Source organism: Corvus cornix, chromosome 6 (genome assembly GCF_000738735.6).
Source record: "Corvus cornix cornix isolate S_Up_H32 chromosome 6, ASM73873v5, whole genome shotgun sequence".
NCBI classification, from domain to species: domain Eukaryota; kingdom Metazoa; phylum Chordata; class Aves; order Passeriformes; family Corvidae; genus Corvus; species Corvus cornix.
In genome coordinates, this window is record NC_046336.1 from 20,703,430 (window position 1) to 20,720,852 (window position 17,423).

General features: G+C 44.8%; 1 protein-coding gene across 2 annotated transcripts in view; it reads left to right on the forward strand.

Moving 5' to 3' along the window:
• ZSWIM8 (zinc finger SWIM-type containing 8) overlaps positions 1 to 17,423 on the forward strand; it is a 56,644-nt gene extending 39,221 nt beyond the window's left edge. For both annotated transcript variants that reach the window (XM_019292788.3, XM_010412364.4), the window contains exons 13-26: positions 1,114 to 1,297; positions 1,862 to 1,960; positions 2,866 to 2,990; positions 4,872 to 5,103; positions 5,361 to 5,513; positions 6,495 to 6,717; positions 6,890 to 7,179; positions 7,936 to 8,159; positions 8,911 to 9,393; positions 9,987 to 10,155; positions 12,412 to 12,585; positions 14,007 to 14,126; positions 15,079 to 15,257; positions 16,395 to 17,423. In XM_019292788.3, the coding sequence (XP_019148333.2) occupies positions 1,114 to 1,297; positions 1,862 to 1,960; positions 2,866 to 2,990; positions 4,872 to 5,103; positions 5,361 to 5,513; positions 6,495 to 6,717; positions 6,890 to 7,179; positions 7,936 to 8,159; positions 8,911 to 9,393; positions 9,987 to 10,155; positions 12,412 to 12,585; positions 14,007 to 14,126; positions 15,079 to 15,257; positions 16,395 to 16,598 (2,859 nt within the window). In that variant the 3' untranslated portion in view covers positions 16,599 to 17,423. The remainder of the gene's footprint in view (positions 1 to 1,113; positions 1,298 to 1,861; positions 1,961 to 2,865; positions 2,991 to 4,871; positions 5,104 to 5,360; positions 5,514 to 6,494; positions 6,718 to 6,889; positions 7,180 to 7,935; positions 8,160 to 8,910; positions 9,394 to 9,986; positions 10,156 to 12,411; positions 12,586 to 14,006; positions 14,127 to 15,078; positions 15,258 to 16,394) is intronic.

The window sequence follows — 17,423 nt, forward strand, 5'->3', positions numbered from 1 at the left end:
TTAGGAATATCACTTCAGCTGTTGTTACCTTCATTAAAAGGAAGCTCAGACTTCATGGGCCAAAAGGTCTTTGATTTCACATGAAGCTATAGGCCTGAAAATATTTAGATGAGTACAAAATCTTTTATGAATGTATTATTTTGATTAGAATAGCCTACTTCTTATCTTAAATATGTTTTCAGTTTGCTTCTCTAATCTGGGGGAAATAAAGTCATTTGTAAATATCCATATTTGTTCATATTTGTATTGGTGAAATGATTGGAAGTTATTCCTTAGGGCAAATTGGTGTGATTATTGCATGTTTGAAAATTGTTGCCTTTGCTGATACCTCATTCATTGGCAGGCAAGCATATGCCCTGTGTGAGCATATTATTATGGACACACCTTGATTATTATTAGGATTCCTATTGTGAAAAAGAATAGTAAAGTAAAGACCTTCTCTGTGTGGTTTACAGCCACCTTGCTTTTTTACTGCAGGGTTGTTCAGTCCCTCAGAGTGCGTATTGTTGCTAGATATCCACCAACTACAATTTTTATGCTAATTATTTGTACTTCTTGTGGTCTGATTAGAAGATTGTGAGATTGGTTGTCACTTGCTACCTAAAAGCAAACTACTGCTTTCACGTGTTAAGAATGGAGAGAATACAGGCACATAGTAGTGAAATGTCTTCATCCTGATGGCATGTGTGCTTCCATGCTGTGCCCATTCTTCTGCTAATCAGTCTCTGATGTCTCAAATGGGTGTATCGATTAACATAGCATCCTTTCTTCCTACAATACAAGTAACCACCTTTTCCACTGGCCTATCCAGTCAGATACTTCTGCTGATGTTCTTATGAGAGCTTATGCATTTTTTCTGTATGCAGCTGAAGAGTGATCATTTGAGTAAGAAATTTTGTGTATAAATATGAAGCAAGACTGTTCTTAGATTTGAAAACCTGTTTTCATTGTGGAGAGAATGGCAAAGGTGGCTAGGCTGATAAGAGTTGCTATCATTTAACAAACCAATAAAAACTGTTGCTGTACTTTATGTAAAGGGGAAAATGGTCTGTTCCCCACAGGGGAACTGTGCTGTTGACAGCTTTTCTTCTGTTTCTTTGTGGATAATACCAGGTGAAGCTGGCTTATCAGGAATCTGAGATTGCAGCCCTCTTGAAGAAGATTCCCTTGGGCACCAATGAGATGAACACTATTCGAGGAAGAGCTGAAGAACTGCGAGAAGGGACATTGTGTGATTACCGTCCTGTCCTGCCTCTGATGTTGGCAAGCTTTATATTTGATGTCCTGTGCACTCCAGGTACTGACTGCATTGGCCTGAGTGTGTGCAGGGCATATTCTGAGATGCCAGGTCTTGAGGGATTTTCAAAGTTAAACTGTCTTCTGTATGAGAACAACCAGAGTTTTATTCTTCATGCGCTGTTGCTTGCACTTGCCTCTATGTTGCTTTAAAGATATTTTGTTCCTCAGTGGAACTGTTTCTCCTTCTGCCTACATTTGAAAACAACTGCACATTTAACACATTTCAGCACTCTGTGTGTGTTTGTAAAATGAACTACTGACTTTTCTGCTTTTGTGCTGGTTATATTCAGAGGAAGCTGATATAAATCTAGAATTTAAAAAGAACACAAAAACCTGGGATTAGAAGATTGACTTGGCAATATACTTGCCTGGTTTGGAGCCTCCTGAGGTTAGAGAGAGAAATGGGAAAAAAGCCCCACAAGGTGCTGTGGTCTTGAAACTGGTATGAGGCTAAGAACAGGACCACAGGAAGCTCTACAAATGCAGAAAGCTCTCAGAAATGTCTTTTGCTTTGAAGCCTTAGCTTTGAAAGCTGAACACTAATTCTGTTGTCTTCTTTCAGTGGTTTCTCCTACAGGCTCTAGACCCCCAAGCCGTAATTGGAATAATGAAATGCCTGGAGACGAAGAGCTTGGTTTTGAGGCAGCTGTTGCTGCCCTTGGTAAGAATCTTTTACAAGAAAAGTCTGCCTTCAGCCATGTTCTGCAGCCTTTCCCATTTTGAATGGTGACAGTTAATAGTTCATTCCAGTTTGATGCAGAAATGGAAGTGTTTGCACAGTTTGACAGAACCAGATGCAGGATTCTACCTGCCAGGGTTGAGGTATCTTTGCAAAGCTGTGAAAAACATGGAAGAAGAGTATGGGATGAGACCTCAATGTTTAAGTAGTAACATGCATTTTAGCATTCTGCTTGCTCTTTTGTCATAAAATATGTATTGCCTGGACTTCAATAGAGATGGACAGTTTCAGAGAACAAAAGACAATCATTTCAGAAGAGACTAGACAATGGTAGTGAAAGACTAGCAGAAGTACTCTCAAGCTTTATCATATAATTCAGGATCTTAGCATAATACTGAATTCTTGCCTCATTTGCTTCAGCAACAAAGCAGTGATTATATACATGTTATGACAATACTGTATGCCTGTTTTAAAGCAGTATGCAAAAAGGAATAAAAGGGATTAGACAAGGCCTGTTCTCTGTTGCCTCATCTCTGAAAGGAAGAAGATGAGGTTTTTATGGTGTTGGAATGCTGGCTTGTAATATCTGCAGAAACCAAAAGTTTGGATTCCAGATAGGGTTTTAGGCTTGCCTGGACTCTTCCTGTGGCCTTTTAATATATGGTTGTTCTGACAGTTGTAACGAACTTAGTATTCTAGGGACAGACAGCAGCTTCTGTTTATTCATGGCCTATTTCTGAAGTTAACAGAAAAATAGGAGGAAAAAAATCTTATTTTGCCTGTAACAGTGAGGGGAATAAAACAGTCTGAGGTATAGATAGTGCTCAGGATGTAGTGTAGTCCCATTAACTCACTTGTCTCTTCATCCTCTCTTTTATGGGCTGCAGGTATGAAAACAACTGTCAGTGAAGCAGAACATCCTCTGTTGTGTGAAGGCACACGAAGGGAGAAAGGGGATCTGGCACTAGCCCTGATGATTACTTACAAGGATGATCAGTCTAAGCTGAAGAAGGTGAGTTTCCCTTTGAAAGGGGAGAGGGAGATGGAAGGCAAACTATGTTTAGGTTTTGATGGATTTGATAGTTTTGCCAGTGAGTATAAGTTGCTGTGTCACATACTGATGTTTTACAAGCTATATTGTGGTATTTATATTCATCCACTGATCCCAAACCTGATTGTGCAGCTTGCATTCCCCGGGAGAGGCACTCTTTCCATAGGTTTCTTAAGGTCCATTCAGGAGATGTGTTGTCACTGCTTTTATTGCTTTTGTTTACCTGCTAAGACAAGTTCTCTCCGAAGTGTTTTTTCAGTGTGTAGTCCGTGTGTGGTCTGGGGATTGCATATGTTTTGCTGCAGGGATATTGGCTTGCAGAATAGTATACCTAGCAAAGCCTCTGTTTCTTAACCTCTCACCTCTTTGATATATTAGTTCAGTACACCTGTGTCTTAATTTCCTATGCAAGAGAGAGAGTAAAACTCTGGCTCTCCACCCCAGAGGAAGAAAAAAATACTGAAAACTGCTGAAGCTTCAGAAAGGGTTTTATTAATCTTTTATATTCCAAAGTCCTCCTACACAGCAAGCACATTATTAGTGTCTTTTTGTCTCCTGAAAGAGAAGCACTTTTGCTATACTCTTCTCCAGAGATGCTGTGGTATCAATCATCTGCACATAAATGGTCCGTCAGACTTGTGGTGTTGATTAAATCTGGAAAACAAACAGTAGAAGTGGACAACCCCTTAAAATGTGGTGATGCATTGTTCCCCACTTACATAATAAATTAAGACAACAAAGCATTACTGTAGGCCAGTGTAAGGCAGTTTTCTCTAGTGGCTTTGCCAGTTTCTCAATAATGTGTGAAAGGATTTTCTGAATGGTGAGCATGGAATTTTTGTAACTTAAACAACAACATCTGGCAGAGCTAAATTTAGAATCCTCCATTCTGTCCTTGATATACCAGAGCTACTACTTTTTTGTGAGTTTTGGGTGCTTTTCAGGTGTTGGAACCAAAGTGCAGGGCATGTTTCTCTGCCTGTCCTGAATGACCCATTCCCCCAGGAAAACACTGTTTTTAACCTTTGTCCATGGAGAAGGCTGCCAAAGCTTTGGGATGAATTAGAATCTACAAGAGAGCGAGTTAGGTGGTGGTATAATATGTAGTTTGTTTAAGGGTGAAAAATTTAGAGTTTTTAGGTTTATTAGTATGGTAAGTAGATGAAGGCAAGATGGAGGATCCCTGTGGTTTTTCAGGTCTCTTCCTTCTTCACCTACTCCATTTTCTGCAGTGTTGGTAGCACAGAATGATTGGTTAGGAAATGCTGCAGTACAGGGCTACGTGAATGGATAGTTCATTAGGCATTGGTAAAAAAGTAAAAATAATGTATGTACTTAGTAACTATTAGGTAGTTTACCTTTAAAAGGCCTTGAGTTTTCCTGCATTTGCCTTTTGGTACTTGCTCTGCTTCATGTTATGTTGGTGGCATGTAAATTACTGATAAGATATAATAAACAATCTGGAGACCGAGAAGATCCAAAAGTCCCGTTCGTCTCTTATTCCTGGCAAGGACTTTTCCCCCTCGGGGGAGGACATGTGGGGGTTGAGAACTGCCACATTCAAGTAAAGTCAGTGGGTGTTTCAAGTGAAAATGAGTTATTACTGAGTCTTTGCTTCCTCAAGTAACACAGACCACATGGCTCTTAAGTGTGCATTGCACTACTGTTTAGTGCAGGAAGATGATGCCTATTTTCTAGAGAACAAGCATTTTCTTTTTTGCCCCAGCAAATTAAATTTGTTGTCCACCAGGAAGTTTATTTGATATTTTCCCTCTTAGTGTAGTGCCTGGTCTCTTACCCTTCTGCTGAGTGCCTTTTTTTTTCTTCCCCTTGTTGTTAAAGATTTTAGACAAACTCCTGGACAGAGAGAGTCAAACTCACAAACCACAGACACTGAGTTCCTTCTACTCATCCAGCAAGCCTACAGTTGCAAATCAAAAATCTCCTTCCAAACATGCTGCCCAGTCTGCTGCAGCTATCCAGCAGCTTCCAGGGACTTCTGTCACTCAGCAAGCTGCTGTAAGCACTGCAGTCCAGAGCAGTCCTGAGAACTTTGTGGAGAAGAGTGCACAGGGTGAGAAGTGCTTTGTACCAGCTATGCTAAAATTTTCCATAGTTGCAGCCTATTTTCCAAATCTTGACTTAAATGTTCTTGGCCTAGTGTCAGATGATGTGATTAATAACTGAAAGAAAACTGAGATAATCCTGCTCATAAATACTATTCATTTTATAAAAATTCTTTACCTTTTGTTATTTATATCTTTTAAATGGCCATGTCTGGTTTTAGAGATACAGAAACAAGATGATGTTTACTGTGTCCTGTTTATGCAGAGAGCTCTCAGAGGTCTCCCTGTGAGCCAGCTGCTGAGGCCACTGTTTTGAAACAAGAAGGAAAGGTCCCCAGTCGTCTGGCCCTTGGAAACCGAGGTGGATACAATGGGAGATGCTGGGGTTCACCTGTCAGGCAGAAGAAGAAACACACAGGTGGGAATGGACTAGTTCATACAGCATCTAGTGCTCTGTTAGGCAGTCTGCTGGGGTTTACCCCTTGTTCGCACAAGAGAGCCAGAGAGGAACTTTTTACAAGGACATGTAGTGATATGACAAAGGATAACAGCTTTAAACTGAAAGAGGAGAGATTTAGATTAGACATTAGGAAGAAGTTCTTTATTGTGAGGGTTGTGAGGCTCTGAACAGGTTGCACAGAGATACCCCATCCCTGGGAGTGTTCAAGACCTGGTTGGATGGGGCTTTGAGCAACCTGTTCTATGACTCTGTGATTTTACTTGTCAGCCTTTCCTGTACAACAGAAGCAGCTGAGTGTCTCTGAGATGTTTGACATGGACAAATAAGATTTGCTCCATAAATTTCCTGCCCCTTTCTGTATGGCAAGTTAATATGCCATTCTTGCACCAGTTACGTTCTGTGTGGTGGATTAGATACCTGGAGCTGAATGATTGCTGACTCTGGAAGTGCAGCACTGTGCTCCTGGATTCAGAAACAAATTCAGAGAAGCCGCTGCCTCTCTACACTTCTCTTGGAAAGGGTGTAAGGTAGAGGCAGAGGATGTGAAGGTTGTGCAGCATATATCTAAGGGGTTTTCTTCTTATTCGTATAATCTGTGGAACTTGACTTTGTATGTATATTTGCTTCTTGTTGTTATACTCTGCCACAAAGCTTGGCAGGTGGATTGAGGGGCTGTGATGGTGTGAAGGGGGAAAAAGATACCTTGTTCTTGGACTCTTCTGCATTTTAATGCAAGAACTACAAAATGACACTGATGTCTGTGGCCAAATTGATTTGATTTAATCTCTCTTATTTTACAATGAATGCCTGCTAGCCATAAGGCAGTTGCTGACATAACTGATCTTAGTTGGTACTGCAGGTAATATGATTAGGAGTTTACCTACCTGCATTACATTTACCAACCCTGGTGATGTTTCTGTGTTGGTTCTGGTGTTGTAGGCATGGCTAGTATTGACAGCAGTGCTCCTGAAACCACCTCTGACAGTTCTCCAACACTCAGTCGGCGTCCCCTACGTGGGGGCTGGGCAACAACATCCTGGGGCAGAGGACAGGACAGTGACAGCATCAGCAGTTCTTCAAGTGATTCACTGGGATCTTCCTCTTCCAGTGGCAGTAGGAGAGCCAGTGGGGGAGCCCGTGCAAAGACTGTGGAAGTTGGCAGGTAATGAATGCAGAGAGGCAACCTCTAAGCCTGATGTTGGGGACTTGGCACGTGTGCATCAAGAAACAGTTTATGGGGAAAATTTGCTTTGTTTCCTCTGGACCCCAAAGACAGGAGCTCCAGCTGGCAAACTTGGGGTACTTGTTGTCTGAAAGATTCCTCTTTCTTCTAGGTATAAAGGGAGGCGGCTGGAGAGCCATGCTCCTCATGTCCCAAACCAGCCCTCAGAGGCAGCTGCTCACTTCTACTTTGAATTGGCCAAGACAGTCCTTATCAAAGCAGGTGGAAACAGCAGTACCTCTATCTTCACCCACCCTTCCTCCAGCGGTGGGCACCAGGGACCACACCGCAACCTTCACCTCTGCGCCTTTGAGATTGGGCTGTATGCACTAGGGCTGCACAACTTCGTGTCTCCCAACTGGCTCTCTCGAACTTACTCGTCCCATGTCTCTTGGATCACAGGTTACAGCAAAACTTTATTGGGATGCTTACTCCTGGGCAGGAAAGGGGGGTAGGGAAGCAAGCTTGTTCTTGAAAATGGTGATGCTGATGTGCTGTAGGAGCCGTGTAAGCAGCTCACACAGCTGCAGTAGTTGCTGATCAGCAGTGATTTACACAGTGGTGCTTATTTTGGCCTGGAAAGTTCTTGTGACCTCTTTCTTCTTGTTGGTACTGCAGCATGCTTCAGTCTAAAAAGCCCACTTCTCATACAGAGATGGTCTTTACCTCTCCTTCAGAGGTATGCTGAAGAGACAGGCATTTGTCAAGTCTGAACATGCTCTTTTGGCTGTGTTCAGTTTTCACGTTCCTCCTCCTTCTGATTGCACCCATACCTACTACCTATCCATGTGGCTTCTAGAGGCCTAAAAAAATACACTTTTGAAAATTCATGTTTTCCTGACATGAAGAAATAGACTGATAGTCCAGACTGCTTTGTGGGTACTAAAATCAGCTATAGCAAGTACTTTTTGCTATTTCCAATGCATTTTAGCTTAACTTAGGTAATGGTGTCCTCACTCACCACTTGCTCATTGAGGGCTCTTGTTTGTCCTGTGTTTTGGGAGGAAGCACCTAAATTTCATGCGACCCCTAAGGGAAGCAACTGGGCTCTGTCACTGCTCGAAGGAAGTGAAGAGTGCACCTGCTGTTGAGAGAAAGCTGACTGTAACTGGGCTGGGCATACAGTGGTGCGAGAGTCTCTCTCACTCTTCCTCTTAGGGCAGGCCATGGAGATTGGTAGCGCAGCCTTGAACATCTTGGTGGAGTGTTGGGATGGACATCTAACTCCTCCAGAGGTGGCATCATTGGCAGACAGAGCTTCACGGGCCAGAGACTCCAACATGGTGCGGGCAGCTGCTGAACTGGCACTCAGCTGCCTGCCTCATGCCCATGCCCTGAACCCAAATGAGATCCAGAGGGCTCTGGTGCAGTGTAAGGAACAGGTAAGCATCACATGGCAGTTGCTAGTGGAGGCTGATTTTGATGCCATGATGATTTTTTGCCTTTTCTTTTATACCCCTGTTATACCTTTTTACAACTTCTGTATTCTTAGTGCTTTTTGCCTACATTCTTGGACTTGTTTGTTCAGCTGAGAGATGAAACATTTTAGAAGCTTCATAGGTAGGGGTTAGTGTGCCCCAGACCCCAAGGTCCTCTCCAGAACCCATTCTGTAAACTAAGATAGAACCATCCAGGGGAAGGTTCCTGGGGGGGAGGGGGGCCCTCATTCAAGCCTTTCACTGGGGAATTTTGGATAGATATGCTAATTAGTAAGACCTGTAATGTTATACCAGATCTTTTGGGGGTGCATTGCAGTGTGCATTTCAGTGCATTCAACCTGGACGTAGTGCACCTAAGGATCCTTAAAATAAATACCAAGGTAAAACCCCTTTTTCCCTTCTAAGAGTGTTTGACTCTTGATTTTAAGACCAGGAAAAGGCATCAATTTCTAGCATCAAGGATGTGCTGCTGTTACCTGTGGGGTTGGCTCCTTTGCTACTGCACAGCCTTAATCCTGGTTCTCTGGATTTCTTATGTTTCATGAATAACACTGGTTATTCTGCTGCATAGCATCTGGCTGGTCCCCATAGTGTTAGTTGTTTTAGAGTGCCTTATACTTTTCCCCTCTTGTAGTTTTTCCTTCTTGTGTTTCTTGTTTTACATTCTTGACTTCTTTTGTTTCACTGCTCCCAGGACAACCTGATGCTGGAAAAGGCCTGCATGGCCGTAGAAGAGGCAGCCAAAGGAGGTGGTGTGTACCCAGAAGTCCTCTTTGAAGTAGCTCATCAGTGGTACTGGCTTTATGAACAGACTGTTGGTGGGACCCCAGCCCAGAGAGAAGGTGCCACTGGCTGCAGCGCCGGTGGCGCACGGGCTGCGTCTGAAGCAGCGCGTGGCTTGGCAGACAGCCGGGTGACCTCAGAGCCGACCACGGTGACAGTGGCAGCTGCAGTAACTGCTGCAGCAACCGTCATGCCAGTGATCTCTGTGGGGTCAACCATGTACCAGCAGCACACAGTGGCAGGGCCAGCAATGGCACATACACACACCCAGGGTCTCCACCCTTACACCACCCTTCAGACTCACATCCCCTGTAATCCCCAGTATATTGGACACACTATCCAGCACATGCCACGCCCAGCTGTCTTCCCGGTCCCTGGCTCGGCGTATCCACAGGTGAGTTTTGGCTGTGCACTGTGACCTTGTGTGTCTGCTTCTGGGGGAGTATGTTGGATTGGGGAGAGCATGGGCCTCAGACCTGTCATGACTTGAGATCCAACTTCTGCTCTCACTTGCCAATTGATGACACTTACTTTGGCCCTCCAGCTCAGCATTTGCACAATAAGGAAGGAGCCTTCTATGGCTGCATTTAAAGTCTCAAGAGAATATAAAATATAATACATCAGTAGTTTTTAATTTCTCTTGCTCTGAAGTTTCTCAGAAGGCACTGAACAGAAAGCTTGTTGTCTTGAGAGCTTGCAGGCTAAATAGAGACTATGGTGGGAAAACCAAATAAAGGTTATTTTAACCTTTGCCTATTTGTGATGGTCTTGGAGTGGTTTTCTGCAAACTGACTAGATTTTTAAAAGGAGGAAGAACAAGCAGATGTAATGCTCTTGCGGTGCAAGGTTGTTCCTTTGCTTTGTTTTCCTGTCAGACTGGGCCTTTGAACCTCTGGGGCTTGTGTGGGGACACGATGTTGTGAAGTACTTCTAAATGGTCAGGCAAAATAGACATTACTTGACATTGTAATGTACCTTCTGTTTTAGGGTGTCCATCCAGCATTCATAGGGGCGCAGTACCCTTACTCAGTAACCACACCGTCACTGGCAGCTACAGCAGTGTCCTTTCCTGGCGTGCCCGTCCCCTCCATGACGCAGATTGCGGTGCATCCCTATCCCAGTGAGACGGGACTGTCGCTGTCTTCCAATGTAGCGCGTAAGTTACAGCTCTGGGCTGCGTAGCAGAGGTTTCTTTACTGTGTCTCTTAGCTGTTCCCCAGTGAGGGCCTGTTCCTTATTGATTACAGGTGGAATGAGGGTTCTTGCACTGAAAAGTTCTGGCTAAATGCATGCCGTTCTAAAGGTGTGCATGCTCAGGGGTACTGGGATTTCCAAGGGGCCTGATACAGCTAGCAGAGATAAATTTCTGTTTAGCTAAATTTCCAGTCTGAGATTATTTAGGCCTCAAGACTAAAACATGTTTGGAGCCCTCCTGGCCCATCTGACTTCTAACCTGTAAAAACTTTATTCCCGCTCTCCTTGGGGCAAGGTGAGCATAGACGATCTTGAGCAGAATCATGTGATTCCTTTTGGTCAGATGAACAGAGTGCAGGAAGCAGGCAGACTTCTGCTACAGAAGCATTACTAAATGTCTTTCCCTGCCTGAAAGGATTGGAGGCAGCCAGTGCCCAAACTGTGGAACATGCACAGAGACGACGGATGTCTTGTCAGAGTCATGTCAATGGCATTTGGAATGGTTGCTCATGTGTTGTGCTGGGGCTCGAGTGATGGTGAAAACCCATCAAGTAGTGTCTGGCACTGGGACAACAGATGTTGACTGAATTGGGGGACATGCTGTCATTGCCATGGAGTTTTGCACCAGTGGGTCATGCTTGACCCCAATCTCTGTTAACTCCTCATTGGAGAGGCTGTAATACTTGCCTGTTTTTACAGTGTTTTGCAACTCAGCAGGTGCTGGAAGACTGGTATGTGCAAAAATACTTGAGAGTTGTGTTGGCCTCCGTCATATTCAGAGTATCAGGAGAATGTTTTCAGTTATTTTTTATCCTGTATTTTGATGCTAAAAAGCCACCACAAAAGCAAATAGAACAGTCCTGAAGGCTTTAGGATCTGACAGCTGCCAGCCCTAGTTGTAGTCTGATGCTGTGACTTTTCATTGTGAGAAACCATTTCTGTACTCCTCCAAAGAGTTATGAGTCTTTCAGAAGTGTGAATTCATCCTAGAACACTCAAAATACTGAAAAGAGAAAACAACCCCACCCTTTCCAGTTGCCATTGTTTATGGCTTCCATAAACTTGTTTTCAGTTCTTGCAGTACTGTTTCACTGTTCCTGAAGTACGTAATTATGTGGTGATGCCTGAGTTCTGGCAGTAATTTAGCTCATTCTTATGGGTCATTCTCCTTGGCCAGACTTGAAACGTAGTATGAATTTTGCCCCACTTTGTGGGTTGTTTGGCACTCTGTCTCCTTGGCTGAGGAGGTCAGACAGATCTTTCCTTGGAGACACATTGTTCTCAGGTATTCAACTATTCAGTAGCAAACATGGAAGGAAAAAGAAAAGGAACTTAGAGCATTGCTCAAGCTGGTGTAGTAGCACCACAGAGAAGCCATGAAACAAGGGTAACAATGTGCACACACCTAATGGCATTTCTGTTCTGAAGTTCTCAAGCAAACCTTGGTTTTTACTCTTTGTACTTTTCTTGAGAGGGACAGATAAATTTGGGTCTGTTGTCAGAGTGCAGCTTAGTGACTCTGTTAACTGCTATTGGTACAAGTTTAGGTGGTACAGTGCAATGGATTTGCACTTGAAACCTGTCATTTCCCTTGATTTTGCTCATACTAGTTAAGTGTCTGAAGGTGACAACTTCTCAAGTCTCCTTGCTGTTTTTACATGCTGCCAGTGTGTGCAGTGACTGTTCTTTCCAAGGATGGATTGGAGGTCAGCCTCCGGTAACAGTCTTCCTGAACAGAGTGACAGCTGTTGTACAGCTGAAGTGGAAGAACCTTGCATTGTTGGACTTGATCTTTGAGTGACTTAATACTGTTCCTGCTCAGTAATTTTCCTAGCAGTTTCTCATCAGGTGTAGACATACACATGACTGTTTCCTTGGACAAGAAATCAGAACCAAACATTTTATTTAATAATAGGAAAGGCCTTTGAATCAACACATACATGTAAACCATGGATTTTGTGCATGTTCACAAGATACTGCAGAAGAGATGGACACATGTAACTGACCCCGTCAGGCCCAGCTTGCAAACAAAATAGAGCTATTCCTGGCCCATTGTATTTCAGTTCTAAGCCTGTGGGTTTTGTTTGCTGTATTGTTCTGTTTAGGGGAATATAACCCTACATTGGCAGGGGGCAGTCAGGTGAAGGAGATGATGTCCCAAGTAAACCTTCTTTTAGACTGGTGCTGGGTCCTAATGCTGCTGTTTTGCTCTCTTCAGTAGGCAGTGTCCATGCAGGATCAACGTTCCCAGCGATTCAGGGTGCTTCCTTGACAACTCTGTCCTCACAGCCCAACTCCCTTGTTACAGGGGGTTTTCCTGCCGAGGATGAGCAGCACAGTCAGCCTGTGAGCCCCCAGGGTCTGCACTACCTCCACTCTGCATACCGAGTTGGTAAGGATGGCCAAGTGGGTTTCTGTAGCCCCCTTGAGAGGGATTCAGGGCAAGGCTGCAGGTTTTCGCTATCTTTGGCAGTTTTGTACTGCACCTCTTGGGGGTGAATGCACCTGAGGGACATGGGAAAAGCAAGTTGATGATCATATGTGGAGTCTAAAAATGAAGGCAAAGCATTGCAAGATTGAACAATTGCTTTTCAGGACCGTCAGAGCAGAAAAGAAAGCTAAGTGGGTTAGAGCTGGGAAGAGTCTTGCCTTTCAGCAGATGCACATAAAGGAGTCTGCATAGGGCTCCAAGGATGCGACTGTGCAAATTGTGACTAAATGATAAAATGGTATTTGGCTCCTGCTGCTCATGGATGGGGCAGGCACACCTCTAGTTTAATACCAGCTTAGTCTTCAGAGGCACAAAGGGAAGTGCCCTGTGCCTCTCCAGTTAATTTGTTGAAGACAGATGCAGAGGGAACTTCTATTTAGTGAAGAGTGGGTGTGTAATTAGCATTCCTTTCCCAGTCATACTGGTTATGAGGAAATAAGAGTCTCTGCCTCAATTGCCATTGGCACAAGGGTGTCAGTCATAGGGTTTGTGATTAAGCTTAGATTGCAGTAAGCTACTGTAGTAGTAAGTAGTAAGTTACTTGTACATACTTGTGGTCCAATCCAGTGGATACTTGGTGTAGGAGAAGGAAGCCTCTAAAATAAGTGAAGGAAGAGAAACAGCAAGAAAATGGAAGGAAAGCTTGACTTTTTTTGTTGAAAGCTGGAGTAGAAAGTACTTGTTAGCTAGAAAGGGGTGCAGATGTCATTTAAAATATCACAGTGGTACATGGCAAGCCATGAAGGGTGTTTAATAGCCTGAGTAAGAGAGAGGCACAGGCAGGGAAGATGGTCTGGAAGATCAAGAAATGGCACACGTTGGTATTCGAGTATTCTTTAAATGGGTGGATTTCTCTGAAGAACTGTAATGGCATAAGTGAAACGTTTGCAGATTGGCAATACTGCAGCTCAGTGTTGGCCTGTTGTCTTTGCAGCAGAGCAGAGTAGGTTGGTTTGGGGTAGCTTCTCTGTTGCAAAATTTAGATCAAAAAGCTTTGCTTTCAGGACACCTCTTGTAGTGCAGCCTTTGGGGCTCTCTGCTTGACGCTGCCTGGGTGCTTGAGTGTCTCTTTGCAGATCTGTGAGGGTGATGGCTGAGGAGGTTTCCCAGTCTGGAGCAGCAGATCCAGATGTTCTTGCAGATGGTTCCTGTGCTGGTAGGCTCCAAGACTGGCCTTTTGTTTCTTTCTGGACTCTTTGCAGCTGTGGAATTTTCTATTGGTGAAGGGCAGGCCAGTCAGGTTGTGTTGCAGTGAGTGAAATGCTAGGCTAAGCCTTACTGGGCAGGAGTGCTGCTTGACTGTGGCTGCCCCTTTCTCACAGGGATGCTGGCTCTGGAGATGCTTGGCCGAAGAGCTCACAACGACCATCCCAACAACTTCTCCCGCAGCCCGCCCTACACTGAGGATGTAAAATGGCTCCTTGGGTTAGCTGCAAAGTTAGGTAAGGCTCAGAGCAGTACTTAACAGAAATCCACTTGCTGGGATTTGGGCCATGGTGGGAAAAAGCTCTTGAAAGAGTGAAATTTCAAAGATTGGGCGAGCCTGCTATCGATCCCATTCCTGAGAGTGTTTCAGAAGATCCCTACTGCTCTTTCATCCACTCATTTGTCCCATTTTTGGGTTCTGTAGGCATGCTGTTGAATTTTGAGGCACTGGATGAAGTACATGAAATTGGACAGGGTTCAGAGCTTGTATCTCTTCCGTTCTATAATATCGATTCTTTCTTTTCTATTTCCACTGTATTGTAGGTATTCCTCTTTCTTATGTATATTTATACCTTCTGTGAAGACCTTTTATAGCAATAGGTGCTCAAACCACCTACGTTTTGGGGAGCTGTTTGTTTTTACTTCTATTTTGCTCTTGGATCTTTTTTGTCAGATCATTTTTTAAATTCTTCCATAAGCAGTAAGAACTAAAAAAACCTTTACAAACAGCCTGTTTAGTGGCACAACTTCTGCTGCTCCTGCTGTTAGAGCTCCACTATAGGAAGTGGTGTGGGGAAGCTTGACTTATGTCTACAGCCTCCTTAAAGCCTGAGTGCTGAGGTATCTAGGTGCCTCCTTGATGGGCAGTCAGGAAACAATAGAGAAGGTACACTGTTATCCTTGTCTCTCTAGTTACCATGCCACGTTAGTTTTCTTTCACATCCCCTTTAAAGAAAGGTGAATTTGGGAACACCAGTGACTGAGGTGGTACCTGGTTTCTCCTCAGACCTGATGGATATAGCAGAATGTTCTCTGTCCCCATGAGTTTGCTAGACTGTCTTGCCCAAGCCTTCTGCAGGATGCATTACATTGAGAAGAAGGTGCTCCAGATCCAGGTTCTTGCTGTGAAGTGTGATTTCTTGTGTGTCTGTTATCTTAACGCTGTTGTTCTGGCTTCTTCCTGTGCAGGTGTAAACTACGTGCATCAGTTTTGCGTTGGTGCAGCCAAGGGGGTGCTGAGCCCTTTTGTGCTCCAGGAGATCATCATGGAAGCTCTACAGAGGCTCAACCCTGCCCATGTGCACAACCACCTGCGCACCCCAGCCTTCCACCAGCTGGTGCAGAGGTGCCAGCAGGCCTATATGCAGGTAAAGTGTGCCTTATCTTCCTGCCTGTCAGAGCTGCCAGGCCATTTGCATGCCTTGCAGGTGCTGCCTGTGTCTGCATGTACTGAGGGAAGGGGCCTTGGGCACTGGGAGCTGAAGTGGTCCATTTCCTGATGCATCCCCTCCCTCAGCAGGGACTGTAACAGGTATCACCTGCCTGTGTGGAGGCTGCATGCAAAGGAACTTACAGTACTGCTTCTGCCTTCTGCCTCCCGTGCTCTTCCAGAGGCTGGAGTGGTTTTGTGTCTTCCTCACTTCAAATGCTACCTGTACCTTTTAACTCCTGAACTTTTTCTTGGCTATATTTTCAAGCCCCCTGTCCACCCCTGTCCCTAGCCCATCTTTTTTTCTTGCCTTGTTAGTAGTAGCCTGTTTTCCTTGGTCGGCTACCATGTCCCAGGCTTTATTGAAACCAGGACAAGTATGTTTCAATGAGCCAGCTGGAATACCAAAGCTGCCTGTTCCTTAAAACAGTGCAATCGGGACACTTCACATATACTGCTTCTCCTGAATAAATGACCTAAGGGGTGATTCTGTAGCCATAGTGTCCAGATTGGATTAGCTCTCCTATCACCCCAGGTGGTATTTTTGAGACACAACAGCTTCTTCATTTGGCCTCAAAAGCTGAACCTGCCAGTTTGGGGCCTTATTTGAGAAGCTGATAGAAGTGACAGTGTTAAGCCTAGAGATATTTTGTAGCTACTTAGTGTAAACTTTACTTTGCCTATGCCCCTTAGCAAAGGAGATCTGCAGTGACCAGGCTGGGTGTAACCTGCAGAATGAAAGGTTGTGAGGGTTGGATTCTGGTGGGGTAGGCTGTTACCCGGCCCTCTAGTGCTGGACTACAGCCCAATGCAGTGCTCATGACAGAGAGGGTACTTGTTATGTGCTGCCATTTTGGTGCTCTGAGGGAGCACTGCCCTTGGCTGTGCTGGGGTGTAGGATACAGCACTCCTGCTTTTGAGATACTCTTCTCTGTCCGAGCCACGAGTCTTGGGACTGCTGGTGGGTAACAGCATCATGTGACCTATTGCCCTGGGAGCTCAGTCCTCTTCTGAGTTTCACCAGCAGGAGGGTGGTGAGCAAATGCCTTAAGGCTCTTTCCCTGTTTCCATCCAGTACATCCATCATCGGCTGATCCATCTCACTCCAGCTGACTACGATGACTTTGTGAATGCCATCCGCAGCGCCAGAAGCGCCTTCTGCCTGACTCCCATGGGCATGATGCAGTTTAATGATATTCTCCAGAACCTAAAGCGCAGCAAGCAGACAAAGGAGCTGTGGCAAAGGGTCTCTCTGGAAATGACCACCTTCTCACCATGACATCGGGTGGAGCGCCACGGACACACAACCCTTTGCCCAACATAGTTGTAGTTCCATTTACACCATCCTTCCTTCTGGTGTCTTTTTTATTTTAGTTTTAACTTGTTGGAAACCACTGATCTGATGTATTTATACCATTACATTCCTCTCCAGCACTGTTGCGTGTTGGCGCTCTGCTTTGCTCGCTCTTCCTCCTCCTTCTCAGTGGGCTGCAGGCTCCAGAAGCATCAGGAAATGAGAAGGAAGTTGAGCTGGCTGCCCTGTGGTGTAGTCACTGCTTTTTTCCCTGAGCCCCGGGAGGCTGTCCTGCGAGCAGTTTGCAGTGTGATTGCGCACGTGTTAGAGGGGTTGGGGATTCTGTCTTAAATATTTATTTTTGGCATTTATAAATATGTAAACTTTTTTTTTTTTGTATGGGCTTCTCTCACTCCACACACCATCTCCTGTTGGGAGTGGCTGGAACTGCTGTGCACAGTGAGTGCTCCCTCCATCCCTTTCAGCAACTCCTGGTGAGAGAAGCTGAGACTGGAATACCAGGGCCAGGGCCACCGCTGCAGCTTTCAGCAGCAGCTGAGGGCAGAGGCTGGAGCTTGGGCAGTCAGTCCTTGACTGCACTGAGCTACCTGGAGACTGCCAGAAGTGCTTGGGCTCTTTCTCAGGAGTGTCCCTCACTGAGCACTGCTGGTTCATAGAATGTTTTGATCCTGGTTGTTACAAGTTGTACAATCCTGTTTCTTTTGGCTGGGATATTACTCTCCTGTAATCAGTTTCTTATCCCTTGTCTCTTCTCGTTTCCTGATTAAACACTCGTTTTCTTAGACTGAC